Source organism: Dromaius novaehollandiae, chromosome 2 (assembly GCF_036370855.1).
Source record: "Dromaius novaehollandiae isolate bDroNov1 chromosome 2, bDroNov1.hap1, whole genome shotgun sequence".
Lineage (NCBI taxonomy): Eukaryota > Metazoa > Chordata > Aves > Casuariiformes > Dromaiidae > Dromaius > Dromaius novaehollandiae.
In genome coordinates, this window is record NC_088099.1 from 91,146,795 (window position 1) to 91,163,686 (window position 16,892).

At 37.7% G+C, this 16,892-nt stretch overlaps 1 protein-coding gene across 3 annotated transcripts in view; it reads right to left on the reverse strand.

Moving 5' to 3' along the window:
* The window catches only part of DROSHA (drosha ribonuclease III), a 75,844-nt gene that overhangs the window by 32,529 nt on the left and 26,423 nt on the right, over positions 1 to 16,892 (reverse strand). For all 3 annotated transcript variants that reach the window (XM_026098431.2, XM_064506886.1, XM_026098432.2), the window contains 5 exons: positions 16,255 to 16,424; positions 11,424 to 11,548; positions 7,821 to 7,920; positions 4,631 to 4,738; positions 1,533 to 1,640 (listed from right to left, as the gene is read on the reverse strand). In XM_026098431.2, coding sequence (XP_025954216.2) covers positions 1,533 to 1,640; positions 4,631 to 4,738; positions 7,821 to 7,920; positions 11,424 to 11,548; positions 16,255 to 16,424 — 611 coding nt within the window. The remainder of the gene's footprint in view (positions 1 to 1,532; positions 1,641 to 4,630; positions 4,739 to 7,820; positions 7,921 to 11,423; positions 11,549 to 16,254; positions 16,425 to 16,892) is intronic.

Genomic DNA, 16,892 nt, shown 5'->3' on the forward strand with positions numbered 1-16,892 from the left:
AAGACTTGTAGAGAAGTTTGTTTTAGTTGCTGAGAGAATAAAATGACATTCAATAAACAATAAGAACTTTCTTCATATCCTTTTTAGTTCTTCACTAATATTAATAAGTTTGTCATAAGTGCACATTCTCAACCTCTGCTCCATCTGAAATAGATGACACACTACATCTTGTCAGAATGGTTAAATTAGCACAGCGCTTTGAAAAAAACCAAACATGACGAAACATATAATTTTGCATTGAATTTTATCTATCTGATATTGCCTATGCATAACTGTGTGACTGGGGCTTTATAAATTATATTCAAAGTTCTCTCTCTTCCAGGACAAGTTACTAGGTTTTAAACAAATATGCATAGGGATCAAGCATTAAAAAGTACATTTGTTACAACTAAAAATTAATCTGACTAATTCTGCCAAACTTGATTTTCAGCTTTCTCCCCTTTTGGATTGCAGTTTGTGTTTTGGTTTATGTGTTTGTCTCACCACTTTGAGGATTTCTGTGACTATTTTATCTTTCATATTAAAAACAAGGCTACCTGCAAACAACCAAACTTTAAAAAATGCTTAATGTAATTTTCAGTAGGACAAGCTCTGGAAAACCAACTTACAGAAAATAGAGAAACTATGAGAAAAGATTATTTCTCAGTAAGCCTCAATTTACTTAACACAAAATATTTTGTGAATGAAGCCTCATCTGCATACATAAACTGCATTTTTTGAAGTTAAGGAAAATTTATTTATCTAAGCCCCATCCACAGTCAGGAGAGAGAGACTGGCTCTTTTGGGGGAGATCCACAACAGAAGTCAATTGCCCCCCAGTAACTTTGGAAGATATGTAAGGGGAAGGGGCCCCCTGTGCCTAGAGTTAGCCTTCTGGAGCCGACCAGTTCCAAAAATGCACTTCCATAAACAACTGGTCATGCAACACAGATGTATTTAAAACAAACAATAAACTCTTCTCTCCAGTTCTTGATCCTTGTTTGTAAATGTGAAAATTTTGTTGTCATGTTCTTGTAGAAAGCAAGAATTGCATGGAAGTTTGCAAATGCTGCGCAGAAGTTTGCAAATTCCTTTGCACTAGCTATAAACACAAAGTAAAAAGGAAACACTTAAGTTATTCTTTTTTGGAACAACAAACTACAAAAGGAAGAAGCAAGACGTGGATTCATATGCAGAAAAACATTGGATTCTTCATAAATATCTAATAAAAGAATTGACTAGGAAATAATGAATAATGTACCTGCCAATCTTTTCAGTAAGTGTATTCTTGTCTTTCTACATGTTACAGGCAAATCCAGACCTATCACTGAGGAAATAAGTATGCCTACATGCACAAGCAGATGTCTAATTTATTTAAAAGACTCTTGGAACAACTGAAACTTTTGAAGATCTGCATTGCACATAATCAGGTATTTTCAAGTTACAATTTCATAGAAATAAGCTGCTATGCTGTACAGCAAACAGGACTACACACAAACTCAATAATTTTAGGAAGGTAAAACAGCAAGTCATTAATTTTTTGCACATCTTACCTGCAGCAAGCACCTATCTCGAAAAGTGTAGCCTATCAATTTGTCCAAATGCATCAGACACTGATGGTAGCGAATATGGTGGGTGAGGACAGGAAGCATCATTGCATGCTAAAAAAAAAAAAAGAAAAAAAAAGAATTGCAATAAGGAAAAGCATTCAGTTTCAGTGTACAGAGGACTCACAGACTGAGCCATAAACACAAATACATTCTACTTGTCATAACACTGTGAATTCTACTCTGTTTTGGTTTAAATGAGGAAAAATAAAAAAAAAAACCTTAGCTTTCCACTCCTCATCAGCCAAACATTTAAGTAAATTAGATTTTATCCATCTGCATAACCACTGTAGGGAAACAAAACAAAACAAAGCAGAGAAAACCAGTCTGCTATTGATCTGGTCACCAGTAAGGTCAAGATTCAACAAGCTGTGACTGAAAAATCACACTAGCTGCTTGGACCTTCCTATTTAATACCTTGCAGTTTTAGGCTAGTACCAAAAAGATACATTACTTCATTGGGCAACTCTACTGCCCTGTCTGTATGGTCCACTGCAGAGGCCCCTAGGCAACAAAAACAGTCCCTCAGGCAAATTTTAATATTGTTTATACTTAGCAACCAACACACATGGCCCTAAGTTTGAGGATCTGGAATACAAAGTTTTCGATTTTACCAGCTGTGGTACAGTGAAGGAGGAATTGATATCTCCCCGGGAAGTACACAGAAGGTCTCTAATTTAACTCTTGCAGTTATATTGACAAAGTGTTGCTTTCATGGCACTAAATACTTGATTGATTCAATTAATATATGTCATGTTGGATTATAGCTGTTTGATGTTTCTGATGCTTTATTTATTTATCTCTTTATAAGAAGCTGTCAAATAACATGCTTTAAAAATTGTACTATAATGAAGAATGGCTAGTGATCAAAAACCGTTTCTCCTGAAACCTTACAGCAACAGGCCACAGGAGTTGTCCCCTAACCTTGGTACCTGAATCTGGTCATAAATATATTAGTCGTTTTATTTTTTATATATACTTTTAACTGTGTTGTATATTCTTTTTCTGCTACAGTTGATGGCACAAGGCGGTGGACTCTCCCAGTCTACCCCCGGCTCTCCAGCAGTGCCACTGTCCCCAAGGCTCATGGGAGATGGCCGCTTCTCCAGAGCTGCCAGCACAACTGCCGAGGCCACTGCTCCCTGACCTGAAGCTACCAAAAGAGCCACGCAAGCTGAAATATTTTGAAATGCATCATTTCTCTCCTAACCCAGAGTGCCAGCATAGCTGCTGAGGGCATGCTTGAAGCAATACAGGCAACGATGAGCAGCGCTGGGGGGTGGTATCATCTCCCCAGGGCCCAACTCTGCCAGGCTGCATAGCTAACTGCTGCCCAGTTTAGTGGCATAAAAGAAATGCAGTTCACCTACTGGATAACTTTAAATGAGTCTGACAGAATAGAGCTATTTTCCATCTTCAGAACACTTCACTCACCCTTTTTCCTTCCCCTTCGAGTGGTTCATTCTGAAAACCATGAGGACGAGCGTTATTACTGCTGCATGGAACATGGAGCAACTCTAAAACACGAGAGCGCTTCAGTGGCTTAAAAGTTTCAATCTTTTAAACTATAATGCTTCTAAAAGCTAAAACGAACCGATGATTTTAAATCACTGCACTTTAGCTCTGTCCACAGAGTTGATTTACATATATTTAGTGTTAGTATTCTTTAATCAGGGAAAAACAGGTAACGGTAATAGTAATCTTTCATTTCACAGACACAGTTTGCCTACTCTTGACCTCTCAAAGAAATCAACTCCAATGACTTTCATATCAGAACAGACTGGTTTAGATGTTATGTCTGTGGCTGTGCACAAAAATGTGAAATAGCTCGTTGCTCTTTGGTGATTTGCAGTTCTTCAACAGCAAACAAGAACATCCAATGAGACGTTAAAATACAAATCACAGAAGATATTATGAATAACACACAGAACTGTTTCAAAGCTCCTAAGTGAGAAATTTACACTGTTGACTTAACTTGTAAAAATACATAGTTTACTACCCAAAAAAAAAAAAAAAAAAAAAAAAGACTGTAAGATTCCTCAGCTACATGAGAAGACATTGTTCCATTATTCTCCTTCTTCAACTTCAAAAGCAATAGTAGAATCAAAAGAAATGTTTTTAGAGTGAAGGACAACAATTTTAGTTATTGGTATTTCTCTCCTGTTAGAATTCCTCCTTTGGCTTTACCAAGGTTCCAAGACAACAACAGGTTTCTAACTATACCTCTTCCAAGTCACCTTCTATGTTTATATTTCATACTGTTAGGTTAATTAAATTTTGAGCATTTAATTCTTAATTAACTTCTCCAAAACAACACCTAAAATATGACCTAATTACACTGCTGGTTTTACTAAGGTATTTACTTGATCTTTGCTAATAAATACATTATTATATAAAAACTGTACTTATTTTTATCATATTTGCTTAACCCTTTTGCTTGTAACCAAAAAGTTTGTGGCTGTTATCTGCTTTGGAACAGGATTCTGCAGAGATTTGCACCTTGGACATGTCATGCATATGAAACATTAATGTACCTGAAAGATGCCTTTGTACTGAGAAACAATGTTTTACAAACCAAAAGTCAGGAACCTTTTTTCTTTTGAACAAAAAGACTAGCCTTTACACTCCCCTTAAAAAAAAAAAAGTATAAAAATCTCAAAATAAAAAGAAAATCTGAAATAAAAATATCTAAAACTCATCCAGTCGATGGAAGAAGCAGTCCTAGAAGTTCAACATCAGACTCAGATTTTGGCTGATGTAAGTCAAGGCTACCACATCTCAAACCTCCAGCCCAAAAACACCCATTCCCATCCACCCCTTTTGTGGTAATCGACCAGCTGGCGAGCCGGTGCAAGCAACTAGAAAACTAAACCTAAAAACCATCTTTCTTCTGTGCTACAGTAGTTCCCCAAAGACACAGATCACGCTGAGGCAAAGGTGTTAATTTCCCATGGTTGGTTCTTCAGCTGAGAATCCCTCTTGCAAGAGGTAAGCGGCAGCTACCACCAAGGAAAATGCATCAGACGACTCTCTGGTTTAGTCACCTGGCAGACGTCAGAGCGAATCCCGGTTTTCCAGAAGCCCTGGCTGCTCAGCTCCACAGTCACCTCACGTCTCATCGTGTTCTTCTGCCGGATCTTCTGCAGTGCTTCCTAGACAGGAAGAGAACAGGGCACCCGTGAGGAACCTGCTACAACGAAGCGGTGTTAAACCGCACAGGAGAGCGCTCACAGTATCTGTTCAAGGTTTGCTTTTCGGGAACAGTTAAGACTAGCTCAAATCTTTTCACCAACAGCCACAAGACCGTGGTGGATGTTTAGTACAATGCAGACAGCAGGGGATTGTGGTAGACGCAGAGGAGAACAAAGGTGACTAATTACAGGTGACTAATTACAGTTTCTGTTGCAAATGACAAAATAAGCCAATCCTACTTGTACCTACAGTACAACAGTATGCAAGTAAGTTAAGATCCTTACTATGAAAGCTCCTTCCTTACGCCTATGTGCAAAACAGCCTCTTCATTCAAGTCCGTCTCTGTGAGTATTTGTGGTCTGAAGTATTCAGTAGGAGTAAGGAATTCAATAGACAAAATAAAAGAAAGCCTTTAAGCCTTTATAATGTGATCCCAGCTACTCAGTAATAGCTCCTGTTCACCATTGTCAGTGCCCCAGCCTGCAAAAGGAGTCAGCACTGACCAGTTCTGGAGCCTCCATCATGAAATCTACTTATATTATTCCAAACAGAAAATTAAAAAAGTCTGTTTTGCCTTGACCACAAGAAGTTTCGAGTTCTGCACACAGCTTATTTGTCTCTATAAATTATGGCAAGGACATTAAACTCCTCTAACCTAAGCATTCTTAAAAATTATTTTCTTAAAAAAAAAAAAGAAAAAAGAAAGAAAGAAAGAGTGAAAGAAAGCCAGCTAAAATAAGTCACCTACAGATCAGACCTCCTGGCCTGATTTTAGGTTCCAGTACTGCAAAGCCCCCAGAGCAGCAAGCTCCCCCACACCTCTTGCAACAACAGTAAAGACTCCCTCAGCTTTTTTCCTTCTTCAGAACAAGAAACTTTGCAAAGCTGCAGCCCGCCTTCTCTCTCCTCTCCTTTTCACTATAGGGCATGCGTTAAAAGCAGTCTGCTCCCAGCTCCCAAACCAAAGCCTGTGAGCACCTCTGGACAGCACTGGGCCCTGTTTTCTCTTCTGCTGGGACTCCCAGGATGGTGTCGAGAGAGAGTTCCAGATGTAGATTCATCAGACCTACTTCTGGGCACTCCACTGAAGTGTCTAAGGCAGGAGGCTAGCGCCCAGGCTCCTTTTATATTCAATGAAGAGGGATAAACTGCTTCAAAAACCGCAACTCTCTTCACTGACTTCAAAGTGAGCCTTAGGGTAGCAGGTTCCCAATTTATGTACCTCCTATAAGTGCTCAAAGTTAGGTTAGAGGAATAAAGCCCTGAGACATGACTCTGTCACAAATAATATCACATGATCACGTAGGAATGAATGACCGATGGTGAAGGGAATAGAGATGTTTATGGCATTGCACCCCTTAGGCATTGTCCAAAACTTGCATTTGGAGACTGCGCCATTGGGTGTTTTCTGGGACAGGTGCTAGTGTTTGCTAGACCTACCTGTAGTTGCAGGCTAACTGGCTCAGGAACACTCCACCATTACTCATAAGGTGTCATTCATAATTGTGAAAAGCCCACGGGCCAGCCAGGTGCACCCTATAGCTCCTACTAAGTTACTGACACCTCCAATGTCACAGTGCATAGGTTATCCTCACAAAAAGCTTTTACTTCAGCCCTATACATCTCTGATGGCAGGCAATTACTTGAGAAATCCATCATCCTAGGTAATACAGTCTAGGAGCAAAAGTCTGAGCACTAAGTAAGTGATAAATGCCAAAGGAACATTTTATTTTTTGCAACAAAACACAATTACCCTCCTACACCCAATCCACTACAATTTTACAAATAAGTCATCCATTAGCCACTAATGAAGAGATGTTCATAACAGCCACCTTCCTTTCCCACTTGATCTCTGAGTGTGGAAAGCTGTAGCAAAGATAAAAACACCTCCTTTAGGGACAAAACCAATTTCTCCTCAAAACGGTGGCACAGGTAAGTTTCAACATTGTGGTTCTTCCCATTTACAAAGAAGAAAGCTGAGGGGTTTGGGCTTATTTAATACTGGCATAAATAAATTGCTAATTAAGCCCCTTGCTCATGCAACAGCACACTATGCTTTACAGTAATAATAAAATAAGGTGCACTGTCAAATATATCAAACACCTATTGCAACCACAGCTACAGAACTAGCAAACTGGGGAAAACTCAAATTACAGGCTTTGTAATAAATAAATAAATAATAGAACACCACTTCATTAAATTTATTCTGTACCAAGTAAGTTCCCTCCTTCTCTATTTATCCTTTACATAAATTGTCCAATTAAGAGTGCCTGGTAGACATGCCACCAGACAAATGCAAAGTTTCAGTCTAGGATGTCAGAAGACGGATATCTCAGAGCAGGTTGTGTTAGTCTATATTTAGGCGATTTTATTTTCCTAATTTTAATTTCATATTGGTTGAGCATCTGCACTCGTGAATTGCTTACTGCTCATCACTTTGGGGAAAAAAGACAGACAGACCAATCTTAACAAACACCTCACTTGTCATTAAAGACTACTGAAAATAAAAACAACCAGATGATATCAACTGTTTTTAAAAAATCATTTTCTAGCAAAACTCCCAAACCTCACTTTTCATATATTTAAGAGTTCTGTTGTTTCTGCCTATCACTCCAAGATCTTAAAGAATTTCACTGAGACTGCCTAATAAATTGCAGTTTAAAAGCATGTGCAAGTGTGGCAGTTTTTTCCTCAAAAGAGAAATGTTTAAAATTACAAGCCACTTAAAAGAGCTGTCTGAAATGAAAAGTTCTTGTCTATACTAATTCCTGGAACCATTAATGACAATGACTGTAAAGAAGTTTTGGTCCTACAATGATCACTTCTATAACTGGGTAAAAAAAAACTTGTGGTAATGTGAGCGTGGAGAAAAGGAAAAGAATTCTGTTCACTAACAGGCAAGGATAAAAATGAAATCAGCCTAACAGCTTGAAAAGAAAATCTTTTGTGAAGGATTTCAATTGTTTCCATAAAAATGGCAGTCACATAACTTTATTCTGAATTACTCTGCTCAATTATTGTTTATAGGAAGGCTCACTGTACCTCTCTTTGTGATAATTTCTGTTTATCAGCCTGTTTGACTTTGGGACTGTTGGCCAGCAGGTGACGCAGCTTCACGTAACTCTTCCACAGCTTTTGGTATCTGAAGGACAAAAAGAGAAAACAAATATTTTGATTAATACAACAAAAAACTCTCGGCAGCTTGGCTGTAAGAACATCTCAGCTGCCAATAACGTATTTACATACACATAGATCTTCTACAGGCATCTTTTCGCTCCAGAGAAATCTCAAAGCATTTCCCAAGAGAGTGTTGCCTTGTCTGCCCCAGAGTTGCGGGCAAGGCAGCAGAGAGGAGGCCCGAGCCTGCAGCGCGAGGCTGCAACGGCAGAGCTCAGGGCAGACCCCAGGTGTCCCAGGCACCCACTTGCCCTCGCCAATGGGTGAAAACACTTAGCCCCAGTGCGATACAGCTCAATTCGGACATCGCAAAAATCTGAGAAGAGCACTTTTTCAAGTAGTATGAAAACTCCCCCTTCTCAGAGAAGTTTGCCTGTCACTCACTGAACAGAAATAGTAACCTTGCCCAAGAAGTGCCTGTCCTACATTGGCTGAAACATTTCAATGAAGCACAGGGAGAAAAGCTCTGTAAGCAGGGTGTAACGTGCAGTCACCCTGTGAAGAGTGAGATAACAAAGTTTGAATCCTTATGAATTCGTGCTGAATGCAGTCTGCAAGTAAAGCTTTTGTGGCAGTTAGGGTATACATAATGCTTCTGGTTTTCCTCTTGCTGTAACTGTCTACCTATTTCATACTTCGGGGGTGTCTAATTGCACATGACCCGAAATGATGGCACTTCCCCCTCACTGGAAGTCCCTCTGCAATGCAACACCCACTTTCACAAAACTTCTAAGCCCTTACTCCTCGTAAACTACAGCCCACCATTGCACTTGGCTCCAATTAACTATAGCTTTAAGAGTTTTTTACGGGAGGACTGAGCAAGCATGGCATGAACCTTGGATCCTCAGAAAACAAGTCTATAATCATAACAGAATCATAAGCTACAGAGCTTTTCAAGAAAACCCACAAAAAAGCAGACTTCTAATGGGAAGCAGGGAATTTAAGGGTGGAGGGAAGAAGTTTACTTAAGTATTTTATTTCCTTTTATATTATAAAGAGATCCTCCTCAGCACCATCTTAGAACAGTAGTTTTAGTATGAAGTTGCCACATTAGTGACAACCCATTAAATGGGGCAGTAGCTATTTCACTATATCATAATCTTTCCAGCACCTCACACTCTCACAGACACATGCGCACACGCGTGCATGCCCACACACACACATCTTTTCTTATTGGTATTTTCTCATAGCTATTTCTCCACAGCATTCTTGAATGTGTACTCTTCATCTCTAGAGATTTTTGTGTCTTTTGAGTTTATAAACACATCTGAAATGGGCAATCTGTTCTCTGCGTTTCTGCAAGCTGCAGAATAGCTTTTTGGAGCACATCCATTTCTCATGAATCCCCATCCAAAGAAGAAAAATGAGATAACCAACAAATCAACCAACCAGGAAAACAAAAGCCATGAGGAAGTTTCAGCCCAAAAAAGAACCAGAGACTATCAAGTTCAATATAGATTTTGCTAGTAGTACTAATATGGGTGGAACCAACTTTGTTATTGCAGTGAAGATTGAGGAATGATAAACAAATGGACAACAAAAGCAAAAATAGTGTATCCAAACCTCATCAAGAAAAGACACGCTAGAGGGAACTTTTCTGGACACTACATATTTCACACATACATTAGAGTTAAGCCCGAGATTTATGATGGCACTACAGAGGTCTTCAACAAAAACTACTTTTTTACTTCATTAAAAGAAGCACATCTAAATTCCCTATGAAGCTTTGGGGGAAAAAAAATCATCAAAATTTTAAATAAAGTTAAAAATAAAAAATGTGAGAAGAATAATCTTTGCATTTTTATACTGCCTTATATGGAAGATACTACAATTTCACAAATATTAAAAAATTCAGCATCAAAAGAGAGGTAGGGATGCATTTTCTTATATTCTTTTGTCTAATTATTCTCCTTTTGTGGATAAGAAAGCTAAAGTCATGCCTAAAGTCAAAAAGAAAATGTACTGTTATTTGGATAAGCACTCACCTTTCCTATTTCCTAACCCTGTAACTTACCTGCCACTAACACGTAAATTTAAATTCACATACAAGTTTCCTCCCCATTCTTTACCTATTAAAGGTAATTCAGAGGGGCTGAAAGTGTGCAGAATTTAGCAAAATCAGCATTGCTGAGTTTGAAGCCTTTCAGGCCAAGAAGGTGCATTTTTCTCTGCAAAAAAGAAAAATGAAAAAGAGAGCTCCTACATGCATCCTTGACAATCACAGGAGTGAACAACGAGGTAAAAATTTACTGATGATATAAAATTATTCAGGATCGTAAATTGAAAATTCACTGGAAAGAGTTGTAGAACATTATAACAACATGTGACTGACTGAACCAGAAAATGGCAGATGAAATTCAATGTCATTAAATGACACTGGAGAAAAATGCAAAAGGAAGAAAAACAACCTTAATTACACATGCACAGAGAGGGGATTCAGCAAAGGGATCTCTGAATCATTGGGAGAGTTCCCTGAAAATATCAGAAATTATTAGGAAAAGGACTCGCAAACAAAAAAAAAACAGCGATCTCTATTATGGCAATACAGAAATCCATGGTGATGCAGTATCTTCTCTTCTGCCTGAAGTTCTGGCTCCCTTACCACTCCTTCCCTATGTTCCTCCCCATCTCTATATAGACAGAAAAGGTAGAGAGAAAGGTGTCAGTGATGGAACAATTTCCAAGACAGGAGATAGTAAATGGACTTGACCCCTCAAGTCATAAAAAGAGACAACTAAGAAGGGTATGACAGAGTGCACAGAAGCATGAATGGCACAAAGAAAGCAAATAGGAAATGGCTGTATTATTCATTATTAGATATAAGACCTGAAGAGCACCTAATAAAATGATCAAGTAGTGGTCCTGAAATAAATGAAAGTCCTTTTTCACATAATGCCCCACAGTCACAGGGAAGTGATTATCTGCAATATTCTGACTGTCAGTAGCATAAATAGGTTCAAACAGTGATTTGAGAAATTTGAGGAAGAAAGGTCCATTCACGGCAGTTAAATAAAATGACGTAATACATCCTCTAGCTCTGAAGACCATATGCTACAGACCTCTGGAGGTCTGGGGAAGTTCTTTCTTTTTTTCTTTTTTTTTTTTTTTTGCCTTTCCTGTTATACTATTCTCCTCTTAAAAATCCATCACTGGCCACTGAGAGAAACAACATGGAGCTAGAGGAACCTTTAGTTTGACCTAGAAGAGCTATTCTCAGGTAGAGAAATTTAATATTGCTTGTGTGTGCACATTTACTTCAGAAAACTGAAGTTTACAAAGCAAAATTCTGAATTTAACCAGTAAAGCAAATTACACCTCATATTCTCTCATTCACGAAAGCTAGTGTCCAATGCTATAAGCACTAAGCTTTTCATCAGACTCAATAAGCACATAAACAAGCCCTATTTAAGCTACCAGTGACAACAGTAATGAGTTTCTGAACAAAACATTAAAGGAAAAGCATCTTACTGAGGATCTCCAGCATAACTGAGTTGAGCAGGTCGTATCCCAAAGTGGACAATAATGGGGAAAGTAATTACATCAGGATTGAACTGTTCACGGTCCAGTTGATCGATACGAACTGAGCTGGGTTTCTAGGAGGAAAACAAAATTCACCTAATTAACAACAGTTCCATGGAAAATGTATTGTCTCCAGCCCATACCATCCAGGAACCAAGAAGCAGCAAAACTCCAAGCTTATTAAAATAAACACAAAATTTATCATTTATACCATAATCAATATTTGGCAGTGGCAATGACTGAATCAAAGTTAATCGACTTAGCCTTCCCAGCAAAAAAAGTCAGTCTTCTTATTTTCATTTTACAAGTCAGGAAATTTGCATTTTGTTTTTTTCTGAGAACTTAAAACACCTTTCCCTTGATCAAACATCACACTGGAAATAAAATCAGGATTAACATGCTGGCACCCAAGCTCCCACGTCTGAGTAGTTCACTAGGATCAGGTTACCTCTCTAATTTTAGTTCTGTTCCTGATTTCCATCGTAAGTGAAGCCCTTATTAGATCCATTCAATCACACAGACTAAATGGCATAAAAACCTGTCATGCCACTCTTAGGAAAGGCTCCTATACATGTATAATGCATATAACGAGGAATACAGTCTTGTATAATGAGGAAGACTTTTGTCCTTTTTATACTTCAAAACAGAAGTTCTTTTTATAGTTAAAAGCACAGTGTAGAAGGAGGCAACTTTCACTTCACCTCTAAAACTGCAGAAAATGAGTAATTACACATCACTGCCGAAGACCTGCTGCTTGCAGAGTTCTCATTTGCTTACCGAATATATTTAAAAACTCAGTTGAAGGTGCACAGTTTGTCTCCAAGTAAATATTTTCTCCATTACCTTGTAAGCTGCTTTGTTATGTACCTGCTTACTCCCCACCATGCAATCAGCTGGATGAAGCCAGTATTTTCTGCTTGTCTAAAGTTCCAGAAAAAGGGCATTACTTTTGGTTACCTGTATCTCAAAACTGTCAATTTAACACAGAGAATTTCTCAAAGATGAGTTTCAAAATTTCTTACAGAACCCTAAGAAATGGCTCTCACCATTCTTCTAACAAAACAACACAAACCGTGTCAAGAATAAAGCTTTAATCCTTCAAATCACCTTCGTAGAACTGCTTACAGAAGTAATTTTCTGCATGGATACATGAAGTCAATTCTGGAAGGAAAGGTAAAGGCCTCCTCAGGTGGCCAAACTACTCATCTACTGTTGAAAAACTTACCTAAAACTTTGATTTTTCAGATAGAAAAATATTTCTCAAGGGGAAAAAGGCTTATCGACTTCCCTTTTGACATGATGACAAAAGACACAGTTTCATCTACCAAACCAATTAAAGAATAATCCAAGATTCAGTTTGCTCATGCAAGCTAGTGAAAAAAGAATAGGTTTTCCACACAGTACTTCCAATCAAAAAGGAATGGGACAGCAAGTTCTAATAAAAAAGATGGGGAGGATCTGCAGCAGGCAGAGGGTTGTTCTCTAAACCAGAGCTTAAAGTTATGAAACTTAAGTTCATCTGGTTTTGTGTTTTTTGCAGAAAGCCAACCTGGAAAGTTTTTATTATCTTCACAGAAATTATTTGCTGTTTCTCCCATCCCTTAACATTAGAAATAAAAAAATTTTTTACACCTGATTTTTTCAGAAAACCCACACACACACACGCAGACACAAAAAGCCTGCCTTGCTATGCAACAACGATCCTGCTGAGAACAAAGAAGGCAAAAATCTGATTAACAGGATATAAAACAATCATTACCCTCAATATATTGATTACAATCAATGTATTAAAGAAATACAGCCAACATTTTCCTAATCAAATGTTCCACATTTTAGACACCTAAATAGAAGTAATCTGAACCTAAAAAGTGGGAAAGGGACAGGAGTCTTCAATACACCTAGCGTGGTCTGTGCGAAATGTGAGGGCCCAGCATCACTTAAAACTGAACCCTTTTTGTTTATTTAGATGGCACTGGCTTTGCTTTTTGTCATTCTGTTATGCAGCTCTTAACAAATGCCTAACAAGAACCAGGACAAAAGACCTTGCTAAAGATTTATCACAATTGTTCAACCACTGAAGGTTATGAGAGAGGTTCAACTATGCTATGCTTTAGTTTCTAGTACAATGAAGACTGGCTTCGTCTCTGTGGTCCTTCTGAAGGTTAAATGAGTAAATGAATGAAATCGAGCCTAGATAGCATCAAATACATAGTTTATACTGTGTGTTTGTACCAGCAGAGAGGATACAAACAAATTAAATGCTATTTTTTCAGACTTTTGTCCCTCTCTTCTCTTAAAAGTGCTGTGAGAGATCATCTAATAAGCACAATCAGAATCTTGCTTTTAACATCTCATCCAAAACAAGGAAAATCCAATGGAGCGGTGGCCCCTTATCTTTGTTTCCTACTCCTAACCTCCTCAGTCAAGGAGGACTCATACTCATAAAAGAGGGAATGGTGGGACTGCATGCAGATGTAGTACAAAAGTATGTTAAAATATATAAATATAGATATGCGTATTATATATATATGTACTAATAGGAAAAGCAGCAGCACTTTAGAAAGAGTGACATACTAAAAAAGATTAAAATCTGTTAACCTTTAAATCTCTTCCAAAACAAAGTTTCAAACTAACAGAACACAATGAACATGTTAAACTTTTAAATAACGCTGAACTATTGTTAGTTGTTTAAGTAAATGAGATTTATATACCTGTCAAGTTTTTTTCCTTTCTCCACTGTGCATATGTACACCTCACATTTTAAAATAACGCAATATATATAGAAAAACTGGATCTGTTCTCACTAGGAATTATTATTTCTGAAGTGGTATTGTGGAGAAAAGCAGCAAAATAAAATTTAATGTTTTACTTCATTGTGTCAAGTAGATAAAATTGAATTGAAGAGCTGTCATTTTATAAAACAGTTTCACATTGTCTCTATAATAGAACTGTTTCATCTTATAACATCTGGTAAAACGCACAGAAAATACTTTCATACTCTATTTCTCACTGACTTTTATACTCAACAAAACATGCTGCAATCAACTGAAAAAAAAATCCATAGACTAAGAAAAAAAAAATCATTACAACCTTCTTGAGAGAAAAACATCCTCTAAGGATGGCATTATAACGACCATTTTTCAAAGTGTTGCAAATTTCTTTTATGCTTATATATTTGGATAGCCATATATATCTCTAAAAATTTTGCACTGTAGAATGCTAAGTTTGGTAAAATCACACAAAATCCTACAATTAACACTAGCAGTGACAAACTGCATTGCCTTGTGCATAAAGACATTTACAGTTCTTTCAATCACATAAAAAGGGAGCATATATGCATATCTTTATGCTAAGATACACAAAAATAACATAAAAGGCCAAGTATTTTAGTGGTAGAAATCAGCACAGCTTCAGCAAAACCAGTGAAGCTATGTCAGTGTATCACCATTTGGATGCTGATGACTGGTACACTAGCTTGTGCCTTGTATGGGAGTCCACGGAGGCCATGGAGTACGTTAAGTTAGACATTAAAACTGTCTAACAATTTCTGTTACGAAATTCTGATTTAACACTCAGTTTTAACCACCTCAAGTAAAATTTTCTATACTGAGGGTTCCCATGTACTGGTGTTCCCAGAGATGGGTTTATTTTCCCTTTTGCTGCAGAAAGCTTCATCCATAAGGAAAATACTTAGAATAAAGTCGAGGAAAAAAAAAATCATCCTGGCAAGTTCTGATTAGCTTATAAAGTAATTTACTAAATGCAATGCTGTCATAGTTAAAAACAAGGGCGTGAAAAATACATCTAGGCAATTACCCTGGCTGCAATTTGGAGACAAGTTTTTCAGTGAGCAAACTAAATTTCCCTTTAGGAATGTTTCTAAGTTAACAGATTTTTCAGGAGAGGTTGAGAGATTGTGCAATGAGCAAGGAGGGAAAATGAAGCCACAAAGAAAGGTCTTACAACTGAGAAAGCTGGATGCTAGTTTAAAAATGAAGTCCAAAACATGTCTCTACTACTGAGATGCCACCTTTGTGATCCTGACCAAATGACACAAACAAAACCCTGCAGTTCTTAGTGGATATCATTTATTCTTGTGCTCATTTCTAAAGTGTGAAATTCAGAAATATGGGCTAATTTGCATAAATACTGGAGTGGAAAGGAGCTGTGTTCTGCAAACATATGCTTTAAAATACTAACTGTTCCAAAAATAACAAGGCCATAGGGGTTTCAGGTTTGGCACTGAAAATTAATGGATGCATTCATTAATACATATGAAATTCTCTGGTATGAGTGAGGGCAGCATAGGAACCAGGTGAAAAAACACACAGGCAGAAAAGACCTTTTACTTATTCAGGGCAGAATCTGGACAGAGCGCATTAAATAGAGCTGGGGTTCAAAAGAGGAAGATAAAAAAAGCGAAAATTATTATCAGTTCTTTGGACCTGTGTCACAGAAAACAGAATGCGATCATGCAGATAAAGACTGCCATAAAAATATGAAAGCAGAGGAGCAAGCTAAGGTTTCACATTATTAAAATATAGCTATTCTGTTTAATGTGCACATTGAAACCGTGCTCATCTGGAAACCTTTCCCTCAGCAGGGCAGCAGAGGGTGCAGTTCTTGCCAGGGTTGGAACAATTCAATCTACTTTTCCTATTGCAAACTGCAACTGTCATTGGTCATCTTTTCCACTTACAATTCAGCCCACAGGACACTCTCTGAAATAAGACATGCATGTGTCATTGCAATGTTCATAAGTCAGAATTATTTGCTGTACCATGCCAGGGCTGGTAACGATCATCCCTTTGCATTCCTCTGCGTATTTCTGCCATTCCAGTTCTTCCCACTGAAGCATGTTGGCAATCTCCTCTTCAGGCACCAGAGCTTTATTGCATCGTAACAAGTAGAGAAGAATCTGATGCATTGACAGTACTTCTTTCCCTCCATCTTAAAAACAAAATGAAAAAGAAAAAAAAAATCACATTTCAGATATTTGCTCCTAAAGTATTAGCAAAAGAGAAAATATGCAGAACAAATAAAATATTCAGATGAGCGAAATAAAATGCAAAATGCTTAAGTGACTTGACAAATAAAAAGGCAAATGTTTTATTGATGAATAGTGCACACGCATAAATGCTTCTTTGCTAAACTGGAAGCAATAATGGTAATGGTAGCAAAAATAACAGTTTCATCATACTGCAAAGCTGAAGTTTCCAACTTGCCTGAATAACTTTAAAATGAGCAGGCAGAACAGTAAGTTACACTGTCCAGTTATGTCTTCCTTCTCACACTTTTATCACTCCTTTTACAAGAACAGTTAAAAAGCCTTTTAGGCATTTATGTGGCTTTTTTAAGGAACACTCAAAAATTTTAAGGGACACTTCTGGGGGAATGTAATAAGTTATCTTTGCATTT